This window comes from Schistocerca nitens, chromosome 9 (genome assembly GCF_023898315.1).
Source record: "Schistocerca nitens isolate TAMUIC-IGC-003100 chromosome 9, iqSchNite1.1, whole genome shotgun sequence".
NCBI lineage: Eukaryota > Metazoa > Arthropoda > Insecta > Orthoptera > Acrididae > Schistocerca > Schistocerca nitens.
The window spans coordinates 20326910-20342082 of NC_064622.1; the positions used below are offsets into that span (position 1 = coordinate 20326910).

At 39.7% G+C, this 15173-nt stretch overlaps 1 protein-coding gene across 1 annotated transcript in view; it reads left to right on the top strand.

Annotated features, from left to right (window-relative positions):
• The window catches only part of LOC126203510 (midasin-like), a 311918-nt gene that overhangs the window by 160890 nt on the left and 135855 nt on the right, over positions 1-15173 (top strand). The window contains exons 26-28 of the mRNA XM_049937836.1: positions 6216-6388; positions 9789-9941; positions 10082-10224. Coding sequence (XP_049793793.1) covers positions 6216-6388; positions 9789-9941; positions 10082-10224 — 469 coding nt within the window. The remainder of the gene's footprint in view (positions 1-6215; positions 6389-9788; positions 9942-10081; positions 10225-15173) is intronic.

Here is a 15173-nt window from a genome sequence, read left to right on the forward strand (position 1 = left end):
ACCACAAGTCCATGAAAGAGGAGGCCAATCCAATGCCAAAGTGGATTCTTTCAACTAAAATAACAAAATTAAGAGAAGTGGGAATAAATATTATTAATTTATAGTAGTATTGCAAATATTGTAATGGATGACTGCAAACTGAGAGAGAAGTCTTTGCCCCAGATAGCTGATGATAAAGGAATCAATGTAAAGGTTGAAAAGGAAATAAGATATCTTGAATAGCTAGGTAATTATAAAATTAAATGTTTTACTGGATCTGACAGCCATCAGTTCCGTTGTTTGCAATCAGAATTTGAAAGACATCAGCTGTTTTTCAGAGCAGGAAATTCCCTATCAGTGAAGGACAGTAAGTGTGTGGAAGTGAGCTGGTTAAGAAAAAAAAGAAGAAATCGTGGTGTTAGTAGGGAAAACCTGCTTAACATTCACATACAGAATATTTACAAATTTACATTGTTTCATATTATACTATTCTAGTTTGCTTGCAGCTCCAAATGCTCAATCATTTTCTTCTGGGTGAGCACCACAGCCTCATTAAATTTGAGGAAGGACATCATTCCAACAGGCTGTATTTTAAAGTCATACTTTATTCAACACTTTTATTGCAGGCATAGCTCACTTTCTATTCTCCCCCCCCCCCCCCCCCCCCTTGAGGGGGCTGCCTGCATTGCCACCTGCACCACCCCCGCCAGTCACTCAGCCTGCATGCTATTTGCTCATTTCTTTTGTCAGTTGACTCAACTGAATCGAGTTATGATTTGTACTTTTCTATGTAGCATGCACGTCCAAGTCATCGAATTTTATACTTTTCTGTCTGACACATACATAGCTAACACATACCTACAAGAAACGTCATGGCGATTCTAGTGATCTCGAAAAGGTTATTCTGTCTGGCATTTGTTCAAGAAAAGTGGAAAATATTCTACTGTTTTCTTGTACAGAGAACCTTCGATATGTAGCGTTATAAATACGTACTATTCGCCAAGTAGGAAGCTAGTTTACATTCAGAAGCAGAAATATTAAGACTGAAGAATGACTAAGTAAGAAGTCCTAGTTGTAGCAAGTGCAGGTCTGAAGATAAGTCAAGAGTGAGAGTGATTAGTTGATTGTGAAGTATTAATTACCGAAATTCGTAGTAATTTCTCAGAAAAATATTGTTACAATATTTGTAACAATATTTTTACTAATAATGTAACAATAGTTTCCCATACCCAACTTTTAATATGTGTTAGGTATGGGAAACTGTTGATGTGTGTATCTCCGTAATAGTGACTTTCGAGAAGATTCCTAAAAACGCATTGTTAGTATGTAGGCCCTCTATCGAATGCACTAGAAAGGAAAGGAATTGACAGTAAGAGTTCCATACACAAAAATTGCTGGATGACATAATCATTGGAAACTCGCCCTTACGTTATACGTCATAAGATACACATTGGTTTGTTGCTTTCACAGAAGGTATTTTTTCACACTCCATAAAAGTCTGGAAGCGAACATTCTGGCAGCGAGAAACAACCGAGCCACATGTATAAGAGAAGCAGAGTTGCTGCCAGGTAGTCAGTGTGAAAGCTACAATTGTCGTGATAACTTGGAAGTGATAAAAAGTGAACATTTGTGATTATTGGCTATTACCATGGACTTTGGTCAGTGTTGTGCTTAGTGATATTAGAAATACGTGAAGTGTGACTGTGTGCGTTTTAGTGCTAAGTGTACTAGTGTTTCATTTTTCAGTGTGAATAAAGTGTATATTCGAAAATAATTGGCATCTAATTAACCTATGTCATGACAGTATAATAAAATGGATCATTATGTAATAAGAAAAAGAAAAATAGAAACATCTGAAGATTCTGGTCACCATTCAGCCGCAAAAACAGCACCAGATGTACAGGCAGTGCGCAGCACTTCGTCGAAACTTCCACAACAAAGTTTATCGACTGATTCCTTTAATCCCATGGATATTGGTGATTATTTGGATGTATTAGTGTCAGGAAATATTAGTGATGCTATAAAACACAAGCTTTTCAGAGCTCCAAGGAAATCTGAAATAGGTTATACCTTTCCTACTTCCGAGCTCAACAAGAGAGGATGGGTTGAACGCAGAAAAGTGCACGATAATCACTTTGAACAGTATCCATGGCAGGTGTTCTCAAAAGTTAAAAAGGGACTTCTTTGCATTAACTGTTCAAATTTTGTGAATAATAAAGTGGTTGGAGGAAAGAAATCCATTATCGCCAAGAAGCTTGTGACTGAACCACTAACAAAGTTTGCCAAACTTACTGGTAAAGATGGTGGCCTTGAGACCCACTCCCAGCTCAAATACCACGTTGGAACGTCAACAGATGGTGGCACAAGACGACCGCGAACTTGAGGTCGTAAATCAATTGTCAAGACAGAGAATGGAAAGCATTAGGGAAAACAGAGACCGTCTTGTACCTATAATATAAACAATCATATTTCATGGAAAGCAAAATATTCCTCTGCGGGGGCATAGAAATGATGGAGTCTATTAGAAAACGAAAATGATTGTGAAAGTATAGTGAATAACGAGGGAAACTTCAGAGCTCTTCTAAGATTTAGAATTGACTCTGGAGACTTGCCACTAAAACATCACCTTGAGATCACTAAAGCGAACTTACTTAAGTAAAACAATGTGTAATGAACTTATTTCGTGCTGTTAAACAGTCATGTTATCGAGGATACTGGAGGAAATTGAAGATTCTCGTTATTACAACAACTACAAGAAGGGATCGGTTGGTAGGACATGTTTTGAGGCATCAAGGGATCACAAATTTAGCATTTGAGGGCAGCGTGGAGGGTAAAAATCGTAGAGGGAGACCAAGAGATGAATACACTAAGCAGATTCAGAATGATGTAGGTTGCAGTAGGTACTGGGAGATGAAGAAGCTTGCACAGGATAGAGTAGCATGGAGAGCTGCATCAAACCAGTCTCAGGACTGAAGACCACAACAACAACAACAACAACAACAACATAATTTTTGATGAGACTGTGGACATAGCGCACATCACCCAACTGAGTTTAGCTGCAACATATGTTGATGGTGCCGGCAAATTACATGCAAAATTTTTGGGCTTCATTGACATCTATAAAGACAATGATTGTAGTGGAAACATTGATGATGAGCCTCAAGAGCGTCAAGATGAAGAGTGTAGCGTTACTGGTGAAGTATTAAGTTCTATGATTCTAAGGAGAAAGGAAAGCCTTTCGCTGTCACTGGAGAACTGTGTGGGTGTAGGCTGTGATTGTTGCTCAGTTAATATGTCAGAATTGAAAGGAGCTGTGGCTTACAATAAAAAAGAAAGCTATCAACATGGAAGTAGCACAGTGTCGAAGTCATCAGCTCAACCTCGCTGTCTCTCGCAGTTGCAAAGTTGCAAGTGTGAGAAACTCACTTGGTATTATTGAAGAAGTATCATTCTTTACAGCATCTAGCCAGTTATGTGCGACACTGAAGAGTCACCTAAAACACTTGTTGCAGTCACATTGTCAAACGAGACTTGTTGAGCGACATGATGCTGTTATTCAGTTCGCAGCTGATCTCGGAACAGTTTGCAAAGTTCTTAAAAAATACAGTGGTGGAGGGATAGAACAACGGCTGCCAAAGCCAATATTCTCCTTCGAGCTCTCTCTAATTGTGAGTTTATCATCACTCTGTTTACACTGAGTGACATTATGAGCATAACATATCCACGCAGCAAGATCTTACGAGACCCTAGTTTGGACGTCGCGATGGCAAATGCAAAATTAGATTTGACACTTGAGGTGTACGACAACATGAGAGCTAATGCTGATAGCCACTTTGCTTGTATTGTTGAGGCAAAGGCAGTCATGGATGTTTTGGACGTGGAGATTAGTTTGTCATGGAGATAAGTGTTCCTCGTCTTACAGAAGAGATAGGCAAAGACACAGGGAAAACTGCGATCATAATGATGATGCTATGACATATTGGAAAAGAACTGTTTTTATTCCCTCACTGGACCATGTTACGACTGATGAGACAACATTTTGCTGAAGAAAATATTTATCATTTTAACGTACTTGTGCCCTGAGAACAACTGAAACCTGACGGTTATAAATTGAATCAGTGCTTAACTGAATTACTGTTCTTTGAATAAGAATCACTCTTTGTGATTAAAGAGAGACTAATTGGAGAGATTCTTCAATACAAGCAAACGAGCATAAACACCCTTAATGATCGTGGTTCTGTTATGCAATCATTGTCTGTTTGTCCTAAATCTGACTCCTACTTTGCACACTCTGTACAAAATATTTGCTTGTCTACCTGCATCTATTGCTACAGTAGAGAGAAATTTTTCAACATTGCTGCATACAAAGACATGGCTGAGGTCGACAATGGAGGAGGATTGACTTAATGGCTTAACTCTGTTGAGCAGTCACCCTGACATATATTGTTCTGTTGATGACGTAATTAACAAATTTTCCAGGAAGAATAGGCGCATAGAATTCATCATTTAAGGAGGACAACCTCAATTGTAACTTTTTTACATCATAAAATGGCATTGTCTTGTGTGTGTCATAAGATGGCATTTTCTTGTGTGTGTGTGTAATCAGTTTAAATAAAACTTTCTTAAACTTTGTGTGACTTGATTATTTTTTATTGTGTAAAAGTAAAGGTAGCTCACGATATCTTTAGCAACACCTCCGTGAGGTTTTTCTGCATCCACCGCTGGTCTGGTAGAATGATGTCTTTCCTTAAATAAAGTGCTGTTTCTAATGTTTCATACTTACAATGTTTTGCTTCTGACTTCTTGCTAGTCTACTTGGAGTTGTTCCAAATTTCCAAATGAGGCACAGTTCTCCCATTTATGTTTTTAGTTTCCTTTCATCTCCTCTCCTCTCTGTAATTATTGTGTAACTAAGCATTAACCCTCTATGTACAAGCTCAACAAATTGCTGTATCTGCATAGTGAGAAACAGCGTAGAAAGTTGTGCTGCACTGTGAGAATTTGTTCAATTACTTGAACATGTGCATCTTGGGAATTCTGTGTAGCGTGGATGCTTGTTTTCAACTACTGATATTTATTATTACTGCTCTTGAAACATGTAAATTATCAGCTTTAAGTAAATATTACACGATAGAGGTAATATTTAGCTATATCTGGATACAAAAATGATTACATGGTAGACATTACTTCAGAATTTGTGAGTGGATTTTTTAAATGTTACAAATCTGTGAACTTAGGCATTCGCAAGCCAAACTGTTCTTGTTTCTGATAATGGCTCATACAGTACTTTACAGAAGGGGAGGAGCAGCGTTGTCACTCGTGAGGCTGATGAGGAGAGTGGCCGTTGTTGTGTGAATGCCTGATGTAGTAAGGTGAGCCAGTTGGGTAAGAATGCCAAAGAAAGGTGTGAGGTTGATTGTGTATCAGTTACTCTTCTCTGCAATTTAGTTTATGGGAGGAGTGGATCTTTCAGATTCACTAATTGCATTCTACAAAATTGACATCAGACTGAAGAAGTGCTACCATTGGCTATTTTTTCACTTACTCGATATGGCGGTAGTAAATGTGTGGCTAATGTGCGTGAGAGGCCGTGACCCTCTCGGTGTACCCGAGAAAAAGCAGAAGCCACTTCGTCACTTCAGAGCTGAAATAACTGATGCCCTGTGTAAAACCAACGTGGTCATAAGTAGGAGAAACAGGTGAAGAGCTTCTTGAAGTGTAGCTACTGAATATGCAAAGAAGAAGAAATAGGGCATGCATCAAAACCATTTTCCCAAAAGGTTGTTCACAAAGACAATGTTGGACATTGGTCAATTGTGTCCGAGAAGAGAGGTTCATCCTAGACACCAAACTTCAAAGGAAGTCCGTCAGTTATCTTCCAGAAGTGTAACATTAATTTGCGCATTGAGAAGAAAAAGAACTGTCTTCTGGGCTTTCGTTAGGAATAAAAAGTAAAAGACTAGTCAAAATTTGAAATTCTTAAATATTTTCAAATGTTGGGGAAAAAAATGTAGTTATCGACAAGCTGACACTTACCTGTATCCTTAAAAGTCTAACAAAAGTATGTAACACTACAAAATTATTATATGAGGTCATCTTAATGTATTATCTATCAATATATGTTTATTGTGACCCTTAAGTAGCACAGATATAGCATTTAGAATTTTTTTTCTTTATTGCTTTGTAATTCTGTCTGTGGAGGGTTAATGATCAATGATCAATGGCTTCTGTTCCAGCTTTCTCCAGCTTTACGCAATCGGTTAACGGAGATATGGTGTGAGTCACACTCAAAGCGGGAAGATTTAGAACAAATTCTAAGAGTTAATCAGAAGGGTGGCTTGCAATTAGATGTCTCTGTTCTTGTTATGGATTTTCTCGATTGGTTTACCAGTACAAAAATTGGCTCAAAGTAAGTAGTTTTTATTGCTCTACCATTGGATACTCCTTTTTAATTGTTAGGTACTTCTTTGTCTCATAAATTTACAATATTTATGCTGTGGATTGGAGTGCAGTTGTATTGCTCTGCTGTATAATAAGTTGTAATTGTCAACAAGGTATGATTCTGGATGTGCTGTTGTCGTACTAAATAAACAAAAGTAACTTATTGTCATTTCCTTATGTGAAATATGAGAACAATAGTTTTCACATATTTGTATAAAACTTTTTATCAGTTTTACTTGCTGGTTTTGGATGTCATGACGCATCTGCCAATTAAAAGGGCAGTACAAAAACATCTACATCTATGCATACACTCCAGAATCCGCTGTGTAGTTTGTGAGAGGGGGTTATCCATACTAATACCAGTGATTTTTATCCTATACGATTCACGTAGTGAGTCTCCGCACACACCTTAATCTCTGTTGTATGATCTCATGATCGATACATAATGTGTATAGTGGTGACAACCTAATTATTACATGAGTGCTTGTTCTGTGAATCTGCTCAGCAGAACTACAGCCTGGCCCCCTGGGGATGGCCTATCTGCAGTGACAAGAACTACTTTGCCCAGTATGTCATGAACCAGCCCTGCTGCAGTCATTGCACAGCTTTTGATATGGGTGTCGCTGCCAACCAGCTGACAATCAGGGTGAACGGTCATTGCCCAAGTGTGGCCAAGAGCTTCCTCTCAGTCCGTGTCTCCCCATGCTCATTGTATGGTGCTGTCTGCCAGTGGATCCACCAGTTTTTTCACCTTCTCTCCTCAATTCTGACCTCCCTCCCCCCCCCCCCCCCCTGCCTGACATTCTGCCTGGCATCCTTGTGCTGCCACCATCTAGTTACTGCATGGTGTGCCAGGTGCCAGATGGGTGCGCTCACTTCCTGCCCCCACCCGTGCCCTGCTATCCCTCCCCATTCCCTGCCCCACTCCGGCTTGCTGCTTGCATTTGATGCAGTTGCATTGTGGCTGAATATAGTCATCATGTGTGTAAGGCTTAGCTGAAAGCTCGATGTATGACTGTCTTCTCGTTGTGCCTGTCTGCAGCGTAACATGCCATCTTTACGAAGAGTAGCAATCTATCCTTTTCGTAATGTTGTCGATATTTGAACCTGGACGTTCCCTCATTTAATATTGTCTTTTGTACGGGCTTCCCTTTCACTATTTGTCTCACCACCTCATTTCGTACTTTATCCATTCTAGTTAGACGTCTCTTGTTTCTGTGAAATTTCATCTTGTGAACCTTTACCCTGCTGACCGGCCTTTTCTTCACGACTTAAGTCTCCGGCGTGTACGTCGGTAAAAATTACTCCCTCTAGTCTGTAGTCACATTTTATTATGTCTAATTGCTACTGGTTTAAATACCATGAGGACGTCCTGTGATCATGGAATTACAACACAGAGTTGAAATATAGTGTAATAAACATTTTCTAAAGATCTTTCTCTGTGATAGCTATTGTAGATATATTTAAATGTTTCTTAAAGAAAGTATTAACTATGTGCTTTAAGTTGGTTGTAGGGTGGCCTGTTGGTACAGTAATCGTTAGACAAATTAAAAGAGTGACCACACACTAAAGCAAATGATATTTTCTTTTTTTTCTGACGTTTAGGCAGGAATATGTATGCGGCATAAGCGAGTGCTAGAGCACAATATGCTCAGTGTAACACTTGTTTGCTGTCTGGTGGGGCATCTATGCTGCAGACCAGGCTTCATACACTCTGCAAGAAACCATGAGGCTGCCTCCCTGTCTTGCTTATCTCCTTATCATTCCTCCTCGCTCTCCATGTGCTCGATACTTCCCACTTTCATGTAATTGCTCTATAATACTTATACCCATTGCTCTCCTCATCCTGTTCCTTGTTGTCACCATCACTTTACCAAAATAAAAATATTGCTTATGTCATCGCCACCTCTGTGCCATGATGAGAAATTTTATCCACTGACATCTGAACTATATAAGTAATTTTAAACAGAAAAGTCACCGAGACATAGGTTTCTCTGTGCACTATTTTCGAAAACTGTCTTGCCGGCATTTCATCCTGTGCGACTAAATTCTATTGCCACTCACTGATTGGTTGAATGGGAAGGAAGAGGGGTGAAGCAAAAGGACTGGAGAGCTTTAGGAAAAGAGGTAGATTTTGGAAAAGTCACCCAGAACTGCGGGTCATGGGACACTTACCGGACAGGACGAGAAGTAAAGACTGGTTGTTGGGGACTGCCAACAATCAGTCTTTCCTTATCATCCTGTCAGGTAAGTGTCCCCTGACCTGCAGTTCTGGGTGACTTTTCTGAAATCTACCTCTTTTCTTAGATCTCTCCAGTCCTTTTGCTTCACCCCTGTTCCTTCCCCTCCAACCCCCCTGCCGGAAGAAGGTGCCACTGGCTCCGTAAGCTTACATAATTATAACTTTTTATGTGCGTGTTCTGCTGCTGCTTGGTGAGTAGATTTTTTTATCTATCCAATTACATTATACTGTCAAAAATTGATTGTTTTCATTGTTAAATTATGTTGCTGTTTCATTCTATGCTTTAATTGCTTTGCTAATTGTATCAAAGTAATCTTTGACTGGTGGAGTTTGCACTGAAGATGCATTCAGATAATTGTGCAAGATCACATAGAAAATTCAAATAGTGTATTTCATTGTTGGATGTTGATATTAGTGGGTTGTATTAGTGGTTTACATAATTAAATTGCTGTTTTTCAGTTACTATCAAAGTATCTTCTTGTATTCAAAAGTTATTGAGGCCATTGGAAGTGGAGGTATAGTTCAGATGATGGAGAATGGTACAAGGAATCGGTTAAGAAAGTTTCACTGAATTCACCTAATTTAATCTAAGAGCAGCACAGAAGTTGTGAATCTGGACAATCAGAGAGGGCTTTGAACCCTGTTCTGTCCAGATTCAGTCGGTACTGTAACCAATGCACTGCATTGCTCAATTTTAAGTGTACAAAAATAATTCTTAGGTTGAACAACATAGTTATCACTCTCGCCCAATTCAGCTTTGCATGAGTTTTTGTGATAAAACTAACTGTGGTTAGGTTAGCAAAGCACCAGGCATACTCTCGCTCCAAATCTGTCAGAGTGTTTTATGGTCCATTAATTGTTTTTGTTCATTGTAAACAGCATATACGAGGAATATGATGATGATTTCATAAGTTTATCACCTACCTGACATCCTTTCACTGAATAAAAAATAAGCATTTTATTTGCAGGTAAAAAATAGTGGATATTTTGAAGTCGGGTGATGCAGTTCACCACATTTTGCTGATAATTAAGTTTTGCTACACCAGAGTAGCCAGATTTTATGTTACTTTTGTAACAGTTAATATGATTTATGTAATGCAGCATAACTTTGGTGACATTTTTACAGGTTTCGTGTAAATGTCCGTGACCTCATCACATGGGTAAACTTTTACAATGTATGCATCTCACTGAAAGGGATGTCTCCTGCACTTGCTTATGTACATGGCGCTTTCCTGACGTTTCTTGATAGCTTTGGTTCAGGGATCACTTCCAATGAAAGGTCAGTATTCTCTCTCTCTCTCTCTCTCTCTCTCTCTCTCTCTCTCTCTCTCTGTGTGTGTGTGTGTGTGTGTGTGTGTGTGTGTGTGTGTGTGTGTGTAAAATATAGAAATTTTTTTTATTAAACCCCTTATTTTTCAGTGAAGAAAATTTGAACATTTTGAAATCAGCTGCTGTGCAATTCTTGGCAAAACAAGTGAATATCTCAGAAGAAAGCCTTGAGCAGCCTGCTAACATTATTCGGGGCAAAAATTTATGCATTCGTCCATTCTCCATTGAGACAGGTTAGTATATATAAATATAGTATTTTTATAATTATGCTTGTGAATTCCAGTTTAAGTTGTTGCCTGGTTTTGATGGGTTTTAGCATTTAATCTTTTATTTATATTTTTCATTTCGTGATTGGAAGATATTGAGATCCATCACTGCTTTTGCAAGTTTTGCTAAAATATGGTTTGATATAACTGGAAGTGATCAGTGAAGTAAAATATTTATATCATGCATAGAAAGAATCTTTTGCGCAAGCACTAGTTCCAGATGGAAACAAAGAAAAATGTAAAGTTGCTAGCTTTTAGAACCAGGAGGTCATTCTTCTGACAGAAGTGAGAAAAGGGTGGTTGAAAAAAGTGGATAAGCCTTAAAGATTTTGAAAGTCACCCAGGACCCCAGGTCAGTAGACTTGCCACATTGGAATCTCTATCTTAAACTCTCCTTTTTTGTGAGGAGGAGGAGGAGGAGGAGAAGTGTTTGACCCAAGACCTAGCAATTTTCCTATGGCTTCCACTCGGTAAACACATTTAGTTCACTGGTATTATTGCTGTAATAGTGTCATTGTTAATAATAATAGTAATGAGGTAGTGTACTTCTTAACACTCATAATCAAATGATTTTAAGTAATGTAAATTATGTAACAAATAATGGTTTGTGGATGTAAGTTGCTGCTACTGATCAGAGATGTATGGTATAGGTGGCAGAGATCTAAACATCATGTTATAAAGTACAGTATAATGATATAAACTTCTGTAGTAACTTGAGGTTTACATGCAGCCAAAATATTCTATACAGATTTGTTTGATGACTCTTAACATTGTTTTTATTGCTGTAAGGAATTAGAGATGTTTACTTGACTAATGGGAGTAATGAATGCTACAAATATATTAAACAACTTAAGGCTGAATGTAAAATATAACATCTGTTCAAAACTGCCAAAATATTTCAACACACTAAAATTAAATTCCTAAAGATAATTGTTTCTACCCAAACCGCCTTTACAGTAATGATGGTGTTTGTTCTTGGAATTCATTGCGTCTTCAGTTGTGACATCCTAATGCAAGAAATTGCTGGATACTATTCACTTAAAAGGGAAGCCCACTGCTGTTACTCATTTTCTACAGTCATAAAAAGGAGGCTACTTGTAGGTAGTGGATGATTTTCGTATGAACTGCAATGCACCCCCCCCCCCCCCCCCGCACCCCCCTCCGCCCTCCCCCCTCCCCCCTCCCGGTATATCTGCACAATGCACTGTTCTGTTTGCTCTGTTTCTGAGTTATACAAAAAAGAAAATAGGTATTAATTTGAATTTCATTTCACATCTTTATGTCAGGACTAAAAGACTTTTTTGGGGAACTGAACTGAGAAGTTCAAGGAATACTGCACTTGTTTAGTTGTATGCCATAGAGCAGCATGTTACAATCAATGAGTCCTGGTTGGAATGTAATTGGACAATTGACATGAAGTGTACCAAATATGGATTTCTTGCAAAAATAATTAAAACATTTGGTTTGAACACAGTTGTACAAGATAATGAACACAGTCTTTGCTGTGCGGTATAGATGTGTTTGCCGAACAGAAGCAATTGGAAGCACTAAGTATCATGCAAAGTTGCCAGCTTTTGGAACAAGACACTCCTCCCCATCCTTCTCACAAAAAAGATGACTGAGTAACATGAGGAATTGATTAAGACAATCTGCCTTGCTTATATATAAGTAGGGGGGAGGAAGATTTAAACACCCAACTTCTTATTAGGGTTTGAACTTTTGAATTTTGTCATTAAATCACTCTATGTGAATGCTGAAGCGATTTCTACAGCAAAACAGCAGTTGTATCATTCTGCTACTTGTCTTGCTGATATTCTTTTTTTGTCTTCTCTACTCTCAACATTATTGGGATGTTGAATGTGTAACACTGCCTCACATATGTGTATGAAAGTTATAATCATACTAAAACTAAACTAAACTCCGCTCGAACGGGCTGTGAAGGCCCAACGGTACTGACCGGTCGCCATGTCATCCTTAGCCCACAGGCATCTCTGGATGCAGATACGAGGGGCATGTGTTCAGCACACCGCTCTCCTGGCTCTTTTGTCAGTTTACAAGACCAGAACCGCTACTTCTCAATCAAGTAGCTTCTCACCGCTTGCCAACAGCACTCAGTAGACCAAATAGTCGACCATCCAAGTGCTAGCCCAGCCCGACAGCACTTAACTTCGGTGATCTGACGGGAAATGGCATTACCACTGCGGTAGGGCCATTGGCTGTAATTATACTACTCAGTGATATTTTATTCGACCTATATGCCGCATGATATTAATATAGGGGAGTCACGGTAACGAGTCAAACATGTCCGCAAGTGTTAGCATCTTGATAATTTTGAACTCCAAATTCTGCAGTATTTCAGTGTAGGAAGACTGGAGATAAGTGATCAACAAAGAATTTCTTTTGTAGATGAAACAGTAAAATTATATGTATGTGCAACTTTTGAAGATAAAACAGAGATAAGGTACTGCTGTTCGTGTGTATGCTGAGCAGCTATTGTAACCTGGACTATTAACTGAGTATTATGATAATGTTTGACCGAGTATGTTTTGAACAATGTAGGAAACAATAGGCTGCTACTTAATGAAGGCTGTGGCTGAATGCTCATATGTAAGTGTCTCTTAATTGTGCTTGTCTGCAACTTAACTTGTTCATTTTTGGTAAATACAGTAGCGATCTATCTTTTCCTACATTGTTTGATTTTGAGTATGTTTTTACCTGTGTATGAGACATAATGTGCACAAGATTATATTATTTAGGCTGTGAATTACATTACCCTCACAGCTCACAGGACTGCTGGCTTTTCTTAAGGGGTGGCAAAGAGGAAATACATAAGGAATATCATCACTGAAGCAGAAACAGACTTCAGAGGACAAAAGACGAGGGAAATGTTTCTGAGGGTGAAGTACCTCTGCAAAGGTCACGAGGCCAAGCAGAAATTTGTCAAAGATTCCCGTGATAAGATCCTGACGAACGATAGGGACATAGCTGAGAGATGGAAAGAGTACTTTCGACAGCTACTAAATTGTGATGAACCCGAACTGCAGTTTGATTTCCAGTACCCAATTACAGCCGATGCAGACTATCCCCCACCTACCCTGGATGAGATAAAAACCAGAATCAGACACCTTAAACAGAATAAGAGTCCAGGTCAAGATGGAATACAGGCTGAAATGATCCTGGCAGGAGGAGAGAAACTTGCAGAAAAAATACACCGACTGATACAGGCAATATGGACCAAAGAAGAACTACCAGGAGAATGGAAAACAGCTCTCATTTGTCCAATACATAAGAAGGGCGACAAACTGAAATGTGACAACTATCGAGGAATCGCCCTGCTTAACGTCTGCTATAAGATCCTGTCCAATTGCCTCATACATAGAATTCAGCCAGTGGCAGAATTGGTGATTGGGGAGCACCAGGGAGGTTTCCGGCCAGGACGGTCAACAGTAGATCACATCTTCAGTCTCCGGCAGCTCACTGAGAAACTGGGTGAATATGGTAAAGATTTGCATATTTTATTCGTTGATTATAAGAAGGCCTATGATTGCATACATCGTAAGAGCCTGCTCAACTGTTTAAGGGAGTTTGGCATAGCAGAGAAACTCATCAATCTGATAAAGATCTGTCTGAACGAGACACATGCAAAGGTGAAGATGGGAAATCGCGTAACTGAGGAATTTGAAATTGTGACAGGACTCAGGCAAGGAGATGGGTTGTCCCCTATCCTGTTCAACTTTGCCCTCGAGAAGATCATATGCGAGACCTTCCAAGAGAACGAAGGGATTGAAATCGAAGGAAAGAGACTGGCATACTTAGCCTATGCAGACGACATCTGTTTACTCTCTAGATCGGAAGAGGAGTTGGAGCAAATGACCAAAGCACTAAAGGAGGCTGCCAGCAAATTTGGGCTAAACATAAACGGAGCTAAGACAGAGTACCTCGTTATGACGCGTGGTCATTGTCAGACTGCTGATCATCTACAATCACTGCAGGTTGGTGACCATTCCTACAAGAGAGTGCAAGAATTCAAATACCTAGGGGCACTTTTCACTGAGAACTCATCATGTGAAGCAGAGATCAATGCCAGAATACAAGCAGGAAACCGATCTTACCACAGCCTAGCACAACTGCTTCGGTCCAAATCTCTCTCCAGACAGTTCAAGATTCGACTGTACAAAACCCTGATCCAGCCTGTTGTTCTATATGGCTGTGAGACATGGAGTATCCGGAAACAGGACTTCCATAAGCTCCTTGTCTTTGAGAGAAAAGTGCTTCGGAAGATCTTCGGTCCGGTTCTGGATGCAGATACAGGGGAATGGAGGATCAGATACAACCAAGAGCTTGAGGAACTATACCAGCAGCCCAACATAGCAGGAGCTGTCAAAGCCAAACGAATGCAGTGGGCCGGCCATGTGGCCCGGATGGAAGATCACAGATGGCCTTGGAAGCTCCTGGATTTCACACCTACAGGAAAGAGACCGCCAGGGAGACCCAAGAAGCGTTGGAGGGATGGACTCCATGAAGATTTAAAACAAATGTCAATAGATGTCGACGAATGGCGGATAGCAGCAATGGACAAAATACAGTGGAGGAGGAAACTTGTAGATGCGTGCGGTCCACTGGGCCTGATCACGTAGTAGTAGTAGTAGTAGTAGTAGTAGTAGTAGTAGTGAATTACATTAAATGATGATTGGATTATCGCTGTAAGCACAAACAGCAACTGTTGTTGTTGTTGTGGTCTTCAGTCCTGAGACTGGTTTGATGCAGCTCTCCATGCTACTCTATCCTGTGCAAGCTTCTTCATCTCCCAGTACCTACTGCAACCTACATCCTTCTGAATCTGCTTAGTGTATTGATCTCTTGGTCTCCCTCTACGATTTTTACCCTCCACGCTGCCCTCCAATGCTAAATTTGTG